Source organism: Mus musculus, chromosome 17 (genome assembly GCF_000001635.26).
Source record: "Mus musculus strain C57BL/6J chromosome 17, GRCm38.p6 C57BL/6J".
Lineage (NCBI taxonomy): Eukaryota > Metazoa > Chordata > Mammalia > Rodentia > Muridae > Mus > Mus musculus.
In genome coordinates this window covers 18,423,310-18,441,021 of record NC_000083.6, presented here as the reverse complement: position 1 = coordinate 18,441,021, position 17,712 = coordinate 18,423,310, and the positions used below count along the sequence as shown (strand labels likewise).

Genomic DNA, 17,712 nt, shown 5'->3' with positions numbered 1-17,712 from the left:
ATACTGATGTCAAGAAATACAATAAAAGGCATCATTTCTATATAACCCAACCATCATTGTTTCATATAAGTGTCCCTGTTCAAATTTTGCTTGTAATTAATATATAAAGCAATGAGGATATTAATTGCCTCTATTACTGTAAGAAGGCTGTACAGATAGATATAGATGAAAAGAACTTGAATTTGAAAAACCATATTTGCTCCTGGTATCTTGCACATGATTTTAAAACATCATACATTTGAAACTATCTTGACTGCTAGGTAAGATTAGAACACAAACGGTTTTTGATTGTGGACAAGATAACTGAATTTTACTTTGCCTAAGTTAGTGTTGTTGCAAGTTTCTTATGCCAGAATGCTGACAATAAAATACATTAGAAAGGTTATTACCTGCCATGGAAAGAACACCATCCCTTTGCCATTTTCATATGGTTGCATTTGAAGTTGCTGAAGTCTCATCTCATGGAGACTGTGAGCCACAGCATACACACCATTGTAAATACTTGTGCTCTCTGCATTCATTGCCACATCAAATATGTGACGAGGGAATACATCCAAAGAAGCATTGGTTTGACAGTTTTCCAAAACATGACAATTAGTGGCAGAAAATGAGCACTTGAAGAACAAATACCACAGCTTAGGAAGATAAATATCTTCTGGGTATTTATTGGGATTAACTCTTTGAATAAATTTGGTAAACTCAAAATTCTCCCTATAATGGTGCTTAAAAATTAGGCTTCCATGGAATGAGTCTAACATGAAATAGTCAGCTCTGTCAATAACATGATGTTCAATGTTCATGATCCATATATTCCATGTCAATAACCTTTGCTCAATATTCCTCATTACACCTTCTAGTGAATCAATGTCACCATAAATAATTGTTACATTTGTCTCATCGATATTTTCCCAGAATTTATAAAAATATGAAGTCCATGTTTCTGAGGTCATTTTTACAAAAGCTAGGCAGATATCTTTTCTCTCCATCTCCTCCCTAAAATCTGATAGAATTTTATTACCTTTGTGGTCATCGGGGAGGATGAGACCAACCCATGACCACCTAAAATGAACCATCAATGAAACAATGGCAAGTGAAAGAGATGTGTCCTTGGGGGCCATCTGGTAGAGAGAAGGATACTGACCATGGTCACTCAAGAGAAGATCATAAGGTCCAAATGTAATCTGAAGCAAATTGGAAAGAAGAAAAAGAATATTAACATCTAAATATATTTTATTCCTGAAGGAATAGAAGACAAGAGAATATTTTAAAGGGACATTACATAAACTACATTTAACAGAAATTTTTATTAGGCCTCTAAGTTTCAAGGACTTAGGTGGCTTCATTTACTACATTAATATTTCTCTTACAAGCAAGAGAAACTCCGATTGCACTCCATGTTCTGAGTATTGCTTTGATGTTTGGAGAATTGATCAACTATTCTTTTAGTCTAAAGAAACCAAAAATATAAACAAAGAGAACTGATTCTCAGTTCCCAAAGTCCAAATTTTCTCACCTGTGGAAATTTAAAGAGTTGAAGCAATGTCCCAATTTGGGCAGATGTTATCCATGATGTTCCTCTGAGTGCAGCAGTGAAATTTCTCTTTTTACAGTTGTAATTAGGTATATGATTTCCATCACCAAGAGCTGTGAGCCAATTAAAAGTAATGTCAAGAATGTACTTCCCAGTGAATCTGACATTGTAAAAGTCAAATCCAAGAGATATGTTGGGTAACAGATTGGGGTTGCCATTGATCTCCTCAATGGCAAATTGCAGAGCGAGAATATACTGGTAGTTCTTAAAGTTATACCTGTTTAAGTGGCATAAAAACAATAAGACAATGATCAACTTTACCATACACATCTACACATTTAGTACAGTAAATCATATAATTTAATTTTGAATGTATGAAATATGTAATTTAATTTTTTCAACTTGAACAGATGAACTGGATTAGGTAAATACATTAGGTTTAAGCCGGCTCCTTTACCTTTACTACTCAGAATTTATTGATCCTCAAAGCATATATTATTTATATTTCATAGATTGATTCTTTACACATTTTGTTTATTTGTCAGGAATCATTTTCCCCCAAATACCATATTTGTTGGAATGTAGATCTTTGGGTTTCTAGGGTCTTCACATATGAAAACCCACTATTTTACTATCAACCCAACAAGTTTTATAAACATTATCTTAATTAAGTAATGTTCTGAAGTGCATTTCATGGCATATGACCATGGAAACTATTTCTCTGATATAATTTTTTGAGTATTACAGCATGCATTTACTAATGTCTTAGAGAAACAAAGGAAAGCCTACTTCTGTATGTGAATAGATGACATTAAATGGTACAGTACCATGCCCTTTATATTTTTAGCATTCTATTTATGATGTTTTTTGTTTGTTTGCTTGCTTGCTTGCTTTTGTTTTTGTTTTTAGTTTTGTGGTTTTTTTTTTTTTTTCAAGACAGGGTTTCTCTGTATGGCCCTGGCTGTCCTGGAACTGACCTTGTAGACCAGGCTGGCCTCGAACTCAGAAATCCGCCTGCCTCTGCCTCCTGAGTGCTGGGATTAAAGGCATGCGCCACCATGCCTGGATATTTATGATGTTTTTATGTGTGACTGCATTCACACATGTTTCTTCGAATGTAGAGTTTCATGAAGTTTAGAAAGAATAAATTCAAGTTAAGACAACTACAATTTTATTTTTTTTTTGACTTACTTAAAGTATATGTTATTTGTTTGTAAAGATGGATAGATAGATAGATAGATAGATGATAGATAGATAGATAGATAGATAATAGATAAGTAGATAGATAGATGATAGATAGATAGATGATAGATAGATAGATGATAGATAGATAGATAGATGATAGATAGATAGATAATAGATAAGTAGATAGATAGATAGATGATAGATAGATGATAGATAGATAGATAGATAGATAGATAGATAGATAGATAGATAGATGATAGATAGATAGATAGATAGATAGATGATAGATAGATAGATGATAGATAGATAGATGATAGATAGATAGATAGATAGATAGATAGATAGATAGATAGATAGATGATAGATAGATAGATGATAGATAGATAGATAGATAGATAGATGATAGATAGATAGATAGATAGATAGATAGATAGATGATAGATAGATAGATGATAGATAGATAGATAGATAGATGATAAGATAGATAGATAGATAGATGATAGATGATAGATAGATAGATAGATAGATAGATAGATAGATAGATGATAGATAGATAGATGATAGATAGATAGATAGATAGATAGATGATAGATAGATGATAGATAGATAGATGATAGATAGATAGATAGATAGATAGATAGATAGATAGATAGATAGATAGATAAATAGATAGATGATAGATAGATAGATAGATGATAGATAGATAGATAGATGATAGATAGATAGATAGATAGATAGATAGATAGATAGATAGATAGATGATAGATAGATAGATGATAGATAGATAGATAGATAGATAGATAGATAGATAGATAGATGATAGGTAGATAGATAGATAGATAGATAGATAGATAGATAGATGATAGATAGATGGATAGATGGATGGATGGATAGATAGATAGATAGATAGATAGATAGATAGATGATAGATAGATAGATAGATGATAGGTAGATAGATAGATAGATAGATAGATAGATAGATGGATAGATAGATAGATAGATAGATAGATAGATAGATGATAGATAGATAGATAGATAGATAGATAGATAGATAGATAGATAGATAGATGATAGATGATAGATGAATAGATAGATAGATAGATGTGCTTATGCATTTCACTCATTTAATGTTTAGTTGCTTCCTTGGTTTACTCAGTAACACAGTGTCTATGACTTGACTGTAAGTTGTTGTGCAAATCACAATTGATCTTGAATTCAGAAATACCCACCAGTCTCCTTTTCTAGACTACTGGGAATAAAGTCTTATACTGCCATATTTGCCTCCTATATTTCTTTATTTTCTTACCACACATGCCTAGATATAATCATAGGAAACCTGTAGAGATTCTCTTGATTCACTCTCCTACCCTCTTTATGATCACTGGATTAAAGGCATGTACTCATATTCTTTTGGCAGGTATGAAATCAGTTCCTCACAATTGGTGTTTTTTTATTTTTCTGAATCATCTCATTATCTGTTTAATTAAGTTTTGTTGAAAATACCCTTTACACTGAAAGGCACCAAATCCACACCTATAAAAAAAGTATTACTTAATGTATCTGCCAAGGTGGATCACAGAAAAAAAAAGTCATTAAGTTTTCATTATATAATTTTTACTTCTCTCCCAGTGATAAAAATTTAGGTCAAAAGCTGTGGAAAGAAACTAAGAATCTGCTACATCCACTCCAGTAAGACAAGCACGACAGGCCCCCAAAACCTCGGTGCTGTACTGAAGTGAAAAGTTCACAGAAATCTTAGTCTCCTAGAATCATGGCATCCTGTATAACGAATGCTCCAATGTCCTTGCTTTAGTTGGTAAACGGACCTGTGTAATTTCCCTTAATATTGCTTTATTATAAGTGCCTCTATTGGACATATAGCTAAGTTAGATTCTAGGCAGTCTTTGAGCCAACCCTGGGCATGGATAGCTAAGTCACTGCCCTACACAGGAATTTACCATTATCTAGGAAGAAGGAAGTTTGTGATCTAAGGAGGAACCAGAGTAGATACTTAAACTATAGATGGCTGAGTTACACCCATATGTAAGTATTTACAATGGCCTAGAAGGTGAACTATAAAATAGACTAGAATAGGAACTATGGCAAGGGCATGAAGCCCTTGCCCCTGGCTTCTAAGATTAAATGGACCTTAGGTGGAGCTGTTTTTGATCCCAGTTGGTTCCTGCCTGTCCTTCTGTGTTTGTATTCCTCTGTTTTGTGTAACAATCCAGTAACCTCTTTGTACCTTGCTGATGTGTCACCTAACTTCCCTATTTGCTTTTGTATAAAAAGTTTGATACTCGATTTGACAGATTACATTCAGATAATCCAGCACAGTCTCATGTCTGAGTGTGTCTTTCAATTCCCGCCGACTCTTTGCCCATCTGTCCGAACCCCTGATTCCCAGGGATTGAGGGGAGGCGGCAACTGGGACCTGTCCTTGGCAAAAACCAGAGATTAACAATAACCTCGTGGAAAATGAATTCACAAGACAAGAGGGAAGTTATACTTGGGATCTAATCCTAAATATAATAGCATGCAATTATCTGTGAATGTTCAAGTGAATCAAAACACTAGCAAAGAAAATGGAGGTCAGCATGAAGTCTAAACCCTATCTGAGAATTCTTAGTGATTTATTGCTGTGCAGAAACATAATGAGCATGGCTATTTTCATAAAGGAAAACATTTAACTGGAGTTAGATTACAATTTCAGAGTTTTAGTCTATTATTGTCTTGGTGGGAACTGTGACTGCGTTCCTGCAGAAATGGTCTTCAAAATTCAACGGACAGTTTTACATCCTAAACCACTGGCACCAAAAGCAGAAACTGGAGCACACTGACTAGACTTGTTTTTCTCAGAAGTGTAACTCCACCAACAAAGTGACACACTTGCTCTAACAAGTCCTTGCCTACTCCAACAAGGTCACATATCCTAATAGTGACATACAGCATGGTCAAATATCTAAACAGAATAGTCTATGGAGCCATTCCTGTACAAGCCACTACATTCTATTCCTTGACCATGCTAGTATTATAGCCACAAAATGGTAGGAAATAGATTTAGTCCACTTTAATTTCCAATAATCTAAAATAGCCTCAAATTTGTTTGAAGTCCAAAGTTCAAAGTTTCTTCTGAAACTTATGTAACAATGCAATATAATCACCTGAAAAATAAAAATAAAAATGTAGATCACATACTTCCAATGTAAAATGGAACATGATACCATTTGAATTTGAGAAAAAAGAACCTAGTCAGAAAATAATGAACCAAAGCAAGATCAAATACAAGCTGAGCAATCTCCAAACACCGCAAGTCCATATCTGATTATAATTTATCTTTACATCTCCAATTCTTTCATCTCTATTGACTTCATAACACTTCTTTCTCTTGGGCTTTTTCCATTCCCTGTTATTATTGCCTCTGGGCATTTATGCCACAGCTCTGTCATCTTCAACATTCAGGTTTCTCCTTTGGAGTTTGACAAAATGAATACTCTATGTCTCCTTACACAGACATCTCTGTTATAATACTGGCCTTAACAAATGTTCTTAGTCACAGAGAAAGATGCCAGAATACCTTTTTTAAATCCTTGACTCTTAATGCCAGAACCACATGGCTGAACCTGCTAAATTACATTCCTTGCTAACGCAATAACATAGCTCCCTTGGAAAATTAAATCTTTACCAGTTTTCTTTTCTTGTTGCTTTATTTTACTTTCTAAATTTGTATATCTTGAAACACTATCTGTAAACAAGATTGGTGGCCTTAAACTCCTTTTCACAAGTATGAAGCATAGATGGGAAGAATTTTGCCCAGATATTTTCAACCCCTTTTTTTTTCTCATTTTACATTAGGCTTTCCTTTAATACCTCTGTGTCTGAACAAAGGAATTAGGTCAATAGCCATTTTTAGTACTATTTTCTCCTCAATCTGTATATTGTGAATTTTTGTTACTCAGAATTGTACATTTCTTTATGTATCTTTATATTAAATATTAATGACCACATGACAATTCAATAAAAGGCTATGCTCAGATTTTCTATGCCATTGGAATTAATCAATAACTCTACACTTTAGCTTCAGGGTCATGTTCTGAAAGTCAAAATGAAGCATCATTCTTTTCCAACATATATAAAGAAAAACAGTAATACTCATCCCCTCTTTGTCTACTTGAGTCAACAAAGCAGAGATCAAAGTACACTCAGCAACATTTTTTTCCACATACTTCCTTGGTTGGCTCATTAAGCAGCAATTAAAGTATTTCATTGCTTTCCTTTAAAAAAAATCCCAAAGTCAATGTTCCTCAAAAATACATAAGTAAGCAAATAAATAAATAAATAAACCAAAAAACAATAACACAGCTCCTCCAAGTAATAACCCTTTCTCTAGTATCAACATTTGTCTTCCTTGCATTTGGTGGATGTGGAGACCACAACGACCATTATATATCTGATGAAGGAAAACTTACACTTTCCGAGATCTTGTCCATTTAATTCTGGTGGGAAGCACTGCATTAGGCAGGCAGAAATGGTCTTGGACAAGGAGCTGAGAGTTATATATTTTTATCCACAAGAAGCAGAAGTGAAAGCCCTGGACAAAACTGAGCTTCTTGAGTTATAAATCACCATTTTATAGGGACACAATAACTCTACAAAGGCCACACATACTCCTACAAGGCCACTCAGTATGGGCCAGGCATTCACATACATGAATCTCTGGGGCCCATTTGTACTAACAGCATAAAAATATTGCTATTTGATAACTTCTGGAAGCAGAGTCATGTTTCTTCAATAATGTTATTTCTTCTGGACAAATCTTATTCTGGGATGGCTGACTGTCAACGATATCAAAGGAATACACAGTGATCTTGATTAAGAATTGTATTAAACTTTGTCAGGCGCAGTTTTTCTGAGTGTAGAGGTGATTTCATTATGTTGTAAGATTTTTCTAATTTACCTTCCTAAAAATATCAAAAGTATTTTGTTAATGGGTTAATTTTATCCTTAGCTTCATGCCCTGGACCAGAAAGCATAGTAGGAACTTGAACGTGTCCAATAGAGAAAAGACAATTGCTAAATTGAAGCAAGATTTGTAATTCTGAAAGTTTGAGCTAAAATTGCAAAACAGCTATTAAAAGGTGACACAGACTTTTTAAAACAGGCTTGTCCTTAGTATTTAAAAGCCAAGAACCACTGTCATAAGCTCCATTGGGTATGTAAATGATTCTTGTGTGAGTAAAATCATTTTAAGTTCTTAATAATTGAGGTAAGCTGTTTGAGGAGTCAGGTATAAATATCTCTGTGGAGGTTAAGTCTTGTACTGCAGGGGTTGCTTCATGCAGCTGTTGGATAGTTTTCCATTGTCAAATGGATTGGTTGCCTGAGGGTGTTGAATTACCAATATTGTTTGAAGGGCCTGAGGTAGGTTCCTCACAGTTTCCCTGGTTTGATAAGATTCCTATATTATTAGGAATTACAGTAGCACCAAATAAGGCAGTGACATTTTTATGAAAGCTAGTTTGGCACTCTTTATGCCAGTGGTACCCTTTCCTGCCGGGTGGATATCCAGTTTGATTTCTGTTCTGAGTGTGGCCAGGAGCATTAAAATTTATGGGACCTCTTGCCTTACTGAGACATTGTTTACTGTTATGTCCAAGCTTTCTTCCTAAATAATGTTGTGAGCCAAGCCTGATTTAGCAAATTTTTTCTGTCTTTGATTAATAAGATTTTTGATAGAGTTCTGGCCTCCTGAGGTGGTTGTAATGAATATACCTTGAAAATATGAAGTACAAATCTCATCAAATGCTTTAAATAAATTTCAAGAGTTTTAAATTGTCTTTAGAAGAAATTGTCAAATTGTTGTAGCATTTTCAAAGAATGTATGTTTTTAAACAATTTCTTTGGCTTCAGAGCCTCTGTCAGTTGAGCAACAGAGTTGTACTCAATATATTATTTGGTTTCTTTATTATTTTATGCAGCCCTTTGGAAATTTGTATCTCTACTTGGCAAGCATCTCCATGCTTCTTCATTTGCAGCTCTAATTTGCAACTAGAACTTCCTTTATCACTTTTTTTGTGAGTTGTTTCTTCAAAATATTCCCCCATTCTCATGGACATTTTATATATTAATATATTCTCATATTTTTTCAGACATCTTAGATAAAACTTTTTAAGCCTAGTTCATATGTATATATATATATATATATATATATATATATATATAGAGAGAGAGAGAGAGAGAGAGAGAGAGAGAGATTAAAAATTCTTCTTTAGTTAGGTCAGCTGTGGTAATGAATATACCTTGAAAATATGAAGTAGAAATCTCAGCAAATGCTTTAAATAAATTTCAAGACGTTTACATTGTCTTTAGAAGAAATTGTCAAATTGTAGCATTTTCAAAGAATGTATGTTTTTAAACAATTTCTTTTGCTTCAGAGCCTCTGTCTGTTGAGCAACAGAGTTGTACTCAATATATTATTTGGTTTCTTTATTATTTTATCCAGCCTTTTAAATATGTATATATTTAAATGCTTCAGTGTCAGCCACTTATGTTTTCTATATTTTGATAGTTTCATTTCTGGATCAGTTTCCTGTTCAGAGGTTGATTTTCCTTTTTTGATTTATCACTAGCCTGTCATGAGCTGCTTTTTTCAGACTTTTAGGTCTAGGAATAAACATTGTTCTTAGATCCTGATGGAGACAGTAGTAATCAATTCCTCTCACAAAAAGGTGAATGTAATGACTCCTGAGCACGTATGGCTTTTTTTTTTTTTTTTTTTGTCATCTGTCAATTCCTTCCTAAGCACAGTCTAAATGCCAAATGCTTTAAGGGGCACACCTAGTCCTCCATTCTCTGTAATCCTGTTGTTAATATCTAACTCTGTTTTCTCCCATGCATCCATATCTGAAGTTTCCTTCCTGGAAACCAAGGATTGACCACTTTTACAAACTGAAGAAAGTCAGTCAGGTGACTGGTGCTAACCTTAATCCTTTTTTCCTTTAAAAGTATTCTTAATAACATCTGTAACAATTTTCTGTTGGCAGAGTCACTTTGTTCCACCCTGAGAGATACATGAAATGCTCACAACCAAGCTCTGATGGCTCCTGATCTAAGGTTGATGCTGACAAATCCCAATAGAACCGCTTGGAGAACTGCCTGGTGAGAGCAGGCAATTAAGGCCAGAGTTGATGGCTCTTGGCCTACTGTGGGCACTGATGGTACTCAACTGTCTTAGTTAGGGTTTTACTACTGTGAACAGACACCATGACCAAGGCAAGTCTTATAAGAAACAACATTTAATTGGGGCTGGCTTACAGGTTCAGAGGTTCAGTCCATTATCATCAAGGTGAGAGCATGGCAGCATGTAGGCAGGCATGGCAAAGACAGAGCTGAAAGTTCTACATCTTCATCCAAAGGCTGCTAGTGGAAGACTGACTTCCAGGCAACTGTGGTGAGAATCTTAAGCTCACACTCACCGTGACACACCTACACAAACCAGGTCACACTTATTCCAACAAGGCCACACCTCCAAATGGTGCCACTCCCTGGTCCAAGAGTATACAAACCATCACATCAACTAACACAACCAGATTCTGATGGCACCTACTATGGGCTTATGCTGATGGCAGCAGGCAATTTCAAGTCAGTGCTGATGGCTCATGGTATGAAGCATGTGATGATTGTACCCAATATCAGCCTCTGTTTTTGGCATTAGACAATATCAACTCCTATTTCTCATCCTCCATAACCATACACTCCATGATCAAGGGGTTTACAAGTTCCAGTTGAGAGTCCTATCTGTGTTGACATACCTTCCTCAAAATTCTTGCTCCAAGGAGCCAATTTAGATTATGGAACATCTTGAACTAGAGAGGGTGTAGACAGGGTACAAAGTAGGACTCTAGTGTGGTTTTAAAGCTGAGGGTATCTGGACATTGTAGCTTTCCATCTATGCTGAAATGCAGATGATAACTTCTTAAAAGTCCTAAAAATCTTTCTTGCTCTTTCTGAGGGTAAAAGGCTGTATTTTTAGAAGAATGGCATCTGTAGTCTGGCCCCAAATGGTTAAGTAATGAGGACTTTGGTCTATCTCCGCAGGAACTACATAGCTCTAACTTTTAGTCTGCTAGTTGGATGTCTCAGGAAGAAAAAGGGACATGTTGAAAAGTGATTTTAGATATTTTTATTTCTACATTGTAAAACATTTCTGATGAAAATTATCTAAAAAATAGAGAAAAGCATAAAGATCCGAAGTGGGCAGATGTAAAAAAAAATTTTATTCCTTCTCTTCTTTGTCTAAGAAGTGTTCTGTCAAAAAACAACAACAACAACAACAACAACAAAAACACAAAACAAAAATCTCCTCAGTTCCTCTGACACTTCTCTTGGTCCTCAGCAGTTATACATCTTTCAAAGTACATGAGCACATGTTAAAATTTCCAGCATATGTTCTCACATAAAATCAAATAATAAATGCAATCAGAAGTTCACAACAGAGCATATTTTACATGCATCTCCATTAGGAATATTTATCTGACTAAACATTCACATCTAAAGTTTCCTTCCTGGAAACCAAGTACTAACCATTTGTACAAACTGAAGAAAGTCAATCACCTGGCTAGTTCTAAAGTTAATGTCCATTTTCTTTAAGAGTATGCTTAATAACATCTGCAAAGAACTCTCTGTCAGAATCATCTGTCACACCTTATGAAAATTTTAAAAAAACATAGCTAATTTATTAGTAAAGTTTTGCATAGATAAATTCAGTAAATATTTTATCTTCTGTCCTAGCACCTATACTAAAACATAGTTCCCTTTTTATGACCTTTGCTAAACTTTTTTTTTTTTTTTGCTTTTGCTTTTGTTTTTGTTTGTTTCTTTGTTTGTTTTTTTTTTTTTTTGGTTTTTTTTTTGTTTGTTTGTTTGTTTGTTTCTTCGTTTGTTTTCAAGACAGGGTTTCTCTGTGTAGCCCTGGGTGTCCTGACACTCACTTTGTAGACCAGGCTGGCCTCGGCGTCAGAAATCTGCCTGCCTCTGACTCCCAAGTGCTGGGATTAAAGGCATGTGCCACCACAGCCCAGCTGCTTAACTGTTTTACAAACTCTTGGAATGTGCTCTGAGTAAAAGCAAGTCTAGTTACTATGTAGAAGCTCCTTGCACTTATGAGTATCAGAAATGGACTGAATAAAAGTCCAACTATAAAAAAAATTGATAAAGGCAAATTTAATTCTAAGAATTTTAATAGGATCATTGTAAAGAATTAAGACATCATCCATTTGATTATATATAGCATCACTGCAAGACAGTCCACATTCCTAGATCTGTACAGATCTGCTCACAGAAATGTGCAAATATATATTGATTGTTATGTATGCTTACTAATACCAGGAAAAACAAGTGGATTAAAAAACTCCACATAAAACCAGAGACACTGAAACTTATAGAGGAGAAAGTAGGGAAAAGCCTTGAAGATATGGGTACAGGGGAAAAATTCCTGAATAGAACATCAATGGCTTGTGCTGTAAGCACAACAAATGGGACCTCATAAAATTTCAAAGCTTCTGCAATGCAAAAGACACCGTCAATAAGACAAAAAGACCACCAACAGATTGGAAAGAATCTTTACTTATCCTAAATCAGATAGGGGACTAATATCCAATATATAAAAAGAACTCAAGAAGGTGGACTCCAGAAAATCAAATAACCCCCTTAAAAATGGGGCTCAGAGCTGAACAAAGAATTCTCACCAGAGGAATACTGAATGGCAGAGAAGCACCTGAAATATGTTCAACATCCTTAATCATCAGGGAAATGCAAATCAAAATAACCTTGAGATTCCTCCTCACAACAGTCAGAATGGCTAAGATCAAAAATTCAGGTGACAGCAGATTCTGGCAAAGATGTGGAGAAAGAGGAACACTCCTCCATTGGTGGTGGGATTGCAAGCTTGTACAACCACTCTGGAAATCAGTCTGGCGGTTCCTCAGAAAATTGGACATAGTACTACTGGAGGATCCCACAATACCTCTCCTGGGCATATATCCAGAAGATGCTCGAACCGGTAAGAAGGACTCATGCTCCACTATGTTCATAGCAACCTTATTTATAATAGCCAAAAGCTGGAAAGAACCCAGATGCCCCTCAACAGAGGAATGGATACAGAAAATGTGGTACATCTACACAATGGAGTACTACTCAGCTATTAAAAAGAATGAATTTATGAAATTCCTAGCCAAATGGATGGACCTGGAGGGCATCATCCTGAGTGAGGTAACCCAATCACAAAAGAACTCGCACAATATGTACTCACTGATAAGTGGATATTAGCCCAGAAACTTAGGATACCCAAGATATAAGATACAATTTGCTAAATGCATGAAACTCAAGAAGAACGAAGACCAAAGTGTGGACACTTTGCCCCTTCTTAGAATTGGGAACAAAACACCCATGGAAGGAGTTACAGATACAAATTTTGGAGCTGTCACGAAAGGGTGAACCATCTAGAGACTGTCATATCCGGGGATCCAATCCATAATCACCTTCCAAACGCTCACACCATTGCATACACTAGGAAGATTTTGCTGAAAGCACCCAGATAGAGCTGTCTCTTATGAGACTATGCCGGGGTCTAGCAAACACAGAAGTGGATGCTCACAGTCATCTATTGGATATATTACAGGGTCCCCAATGGAAAAGCTAGAGAAAGTACCCAAGGAGCTAAAGGGATCTGCAACCCTATAATTGGAACAACATTATAAACTAACCAGTACCCCGGAGCTCTTGACTCTAGCTACATATGTATCAAAAGATGGCCTAGTCGGCCATCACTGGGAAGAGAGGCCCATTGGACTTGCAAACTTTATATGCCCCAGTACAGGGGAACACCAGGGCCAAAAAGTGGGAGTTGGTGGGTAGGGGAGTAGGGGGGAGGGTATGGGCGATAGCATTGGAAATGTAAATGAGGAAAAACATAATAAAAATAAAAAAATCTAAAATGATAAAAATTAACAAATGTAAATTTTAAAAGAAAGCAGACAGTTAAAATGTAAATGAAGTTATATATTCTGGAGGGAGGAATTGATAATTGGGATGTTTACTTTGAGAAACCAGATCAATGACATTTTCTCATGTAGAAACTCTATATATTCAAATGAATACATATAAAAATTTAAAGATACATATTATTTTTCAGAATTCGGTATATATGCAGAGAATTAAATAACAATCACTACAAATTGAGCAGATTAACTCAATATCTACAGTCGCAGGACAATGATTAGAGTCAACTTCAGTAAAACAGACGTGATCACTCACTTTTGCACACCTAATTTTTAAATCACATACTTTATCATAAATATATTTTCAAAATGAAAACTATTTTTATCATTTATATTCTTGGGATTATAAAATTATTGCATAATTTCCCCCTTTTATTCTCTTTATGCAAATTATTATACATTTCCTTTTTCATTTTAATTTCATGGAGTCTTATTCCATTAACTGCCCAAGAGGACTTGAACTTACTACTCATGCATACACATACATGCAAATGCCCACTCACATGTATACCCACACAAACTTAAACATACACACAAATATACATGTATCCTCACACACACACAAACAAACAGAAGCATCCCTTTGACTGCATACACACACACACACACACAGACAATTGTAGGTAGCTAATGAATGCTGTGAAATAGTTTATACAATGTTTAATATTCTTCCACAGGAAAGACTATAATTTTCCCCATGAAAGACTTTATGTAAAATCACTCCACATCTGTCTTATTAGATACAGATTGAGAATGTTTTAGTTAGAAGCACACACCCACTTCTAGAAGATGAATGGTAAAATAAACCTTACAGTGCTGGCAAAAAGAGCCATCACTCCTTACCACAACGAGAACTTGACACACAAATGTATGCCACAAGCCTGAAATATATGCTATGAGCTGCTTTTGTTTGTATTTTTAAACCTGATTGACTATAACAGTGCAGATTATGTCTTCCTTAGACTACACACAGAGAAAAAGAAATCGCATAAAGAAGATATTACTGCCAAGGACAAGTACAAATGCAATGAATGAAGGCAAGAGGTTACAACAGGGTAGGCACCAAGAAAGAACTTTTGTAGTTAATTCAAATAAAATGAGGCCATGAAGGAATTGTGTTTGCATTAAAAATCAATGTTTTGTACTGAAAAACTGCATTTCTGAAATTCATAGGTAGAGTGAAATCAATTATAAAGCCATTTCAGAATCACAACATATTTAGGAATGGGGCTATATTTACTGCTCATATACATGAGAAAATACAGGGTAGAAAACCCAGAATGACATTACCTACATGAGAAATGTTCAAGAAAATGGGCTTGTCTTTTATATGAAAATTGCACACAATGATGCATAGAACCAGTAAAATAATAAAATCGTTTAAAAACAATATTGCCTAGAATGTTATCAAACTATGAAGAGTAAAACCAGACTAGTTGCTCACATATCCAGAAGTACAGCCTTTTCAGTGAAGTGCTTGCTGCTGCACCAAATATGAGAAATGGATAACCATATACATTGATACCTAAACTGCTGAGAGTAATGGGCACCAGAAACGTGGATTTATAAGGAGCATTAAATATGACTAAATAGAAAAGGGCCTAACAAACAACTAAAGTTTCCCCATTAACTAAGTATATGAGAAAATAGTATGATTTCTTTTGAGTCAACATATGATTCCCTAAAAACTTAGAAATACCATTAAATATTTTATCCAAATAACACATTTTATGTACCCATATTTGATATGTTTAAATGATTCAAAATTAATGTGTCCAACAAAAAAAAACAATTAAGTTTTAATTTATATTTAAACATTTTTTTCTCTCCACTGTCTTTGATTTAATAGCTTAATACCTCAAAGGATTTTACCAAGCACAGAGTATTGTCTCATAGAGCATAATTCACCTTTACACTTTATTTGATGTTTTTAATTGTTATTTTGACAAACTCTCTTTTAGTGATTCTAAAATCTTTCCTGTATTTCTTTTGGTCATTTTCTGCTTCTCGATTTCTAACATATTTCTTCTTGTGTTCACAGAGATACATAAGAAGTCTTGTTCTATTTCCATGCAACACTAACTATTCCATACATACATAAGAATGTATTCTTAGGAAAGGAATTCTGGCTAGGATAAAAACATCTTATTTAATTTATTAAGAAACATACAAGAATGTTTTTGACCAACTCAGCAATACCTGTCTGACATTATCCATTAACCTGGATTATTTAACTAAAGCTAAGAAATAGCACCAAGATGAAACTCTTATAGTCACAAAGTCTTGGTAGACACATGTATAAAAATGAGAATAAATGCTGCAAACCAATGGAGTAAACAGGTAAACACAGGTAAGCTCTCTGAGATTAAAATTTAAATTATCAAACAAACACTTATAAAAAAATCATGAGATAGATGAAATATGTATGTAGCATAGAAGTATTTGCCACTTCTAAATGTGATGCTGTTAACTCTGGAATCAGCTGCATGTAATACACATAACCTCTTCACCCAAGTTTTACAACATTCACATAGAACTTAGAGCATTTAGTGACATCATCTAATACCACTGGTACAATCAGTACTTCCAAAATGCTAAGAACAAGAAGGACAGGCTTAGAATAAATCATTTTTACTTGAATTGATAACAATGAAAATTCTTCAGTCATTGAAGCATAAAAACAATAACAAATAAGAGATTATGGCTAACAATCAAAGAAGAAACTAACGTGAACACAGTTGAAGTTACCATTTCCGATCCCACTGAGTAAGGAAAATAATCTGAAAAGAAAAGAAAACTTATGAAAAGATTTTAGAAATTTTAAGAGTGAATTTGTCAAAATAAAATATAAAAGATTAGTAAATTTTAATGACTATACCATCTAAGATATAAGCATTGTGAGGTCGAAAATAAATAATTTAACTTACTGTATTTTATTGTCCAAATAGTAATATGGGATAGTTGAATGTGGCTTTTTCTTCCCAGTGTGGAATGTGTGAAGTGGTAAAAATGCTCCAATCACAACATCTCCTTCATGGTGAAATTCTTCAGAGATTTTGTAATAACAACTACTTATAATGTAGTTAGCAGCAGAGACAAATTTGTTTATTTGCAAGAACCAGAAGATAAAAATCCAAGAGAACATCCTCTTAGTTCATGGGTCTGCTTCATGGAGACCAAATAGTGTCCAGTACATATATGCTTGGTTCATGTTTTTGTAACTATGTATGTTTTGTGTTTGTTGATGACTCAGTCTGGGACACTAATTATTCCATTGGATTTAGAATGACTTTGGGAATTTTGAAACTGTTTTTTCACGTGGACTCTGCTGCTGAGTCCTTCTATTTACCTGCAAAAAAAGTTTGGAATTATGTTTGTTCACATTCTTCACTAGCCAAAGGCACTATGACTTCAGCAAAGACTACAGACAGCAAGAGCTCAGGGTTGATCTTCTCTTGGGATGAATTGGGGAAACATATGAATCAAGAAACCTTTAATATGAAAAACAATTTAAGCTGTTCCCCACAGGTTACCTCATAGGAAGCCAACTAACTGAAAAATGAAAAGGCTAAAAGAAAGCATTGCAGGTATAACCACTCAAAATTAATACATTGCAGAGCTTTTGGTGGCAACAAAAAAGTGTGAATTATAGGAAACAACTTCCAAGACATTTGGTACAATATGCATTGTTTTATGTTTTCCCAACTTTTTCTCCTTTTAGTCCAAGAAAGGGAATTTATCTCTAATACCTTTAAATTTTACACAATAATTAAACTTATGAGAATTGTCAAGGTAAGAATTACGATTACAATGTCTACTTGATTTGTATTTATAACTTTCAGTAAATTAATTCTATTCTATCTTATTTGGTTCAAAGCTCTGAAAAGGGATTATGGAAAATGATCAAAATTAAACTGCATTTCAAGTTCATACTTAGAA

General features: G+C 34.6%; 1 protein-coding gene across 1 annotated transcript in view; it reads right to left on the bottom strand.

The window, feature by feature from the left end:
• The window catches only part of Vmn2r95 (vomeronasal 2, receptor 95), a 28,221-nt gene extending 11,303 nt beyond the window's left edge, over positions 1–16,918 (bottom strand). The window contains exons 1-3 of the mRNA NM_001102581.1: positions 16,701–16,918; positions 1,514–1,808; positions 390–1,181 (exon numbers count right to left, since the gene is read on the bottom strand). Coding sequence (NP_001096051.1) covers positions 390–1,181; positions 1,514–1,808; positions 16,701–16,918 — 1,305 coding nt within the window. The remainder of the gene's footprint in view (positions 1–389; positions 1,182–1,513; positions 1,809–16,700) is intronic.
• Positions 16,919–17,712: the final 794 nt, after the last annotated feature.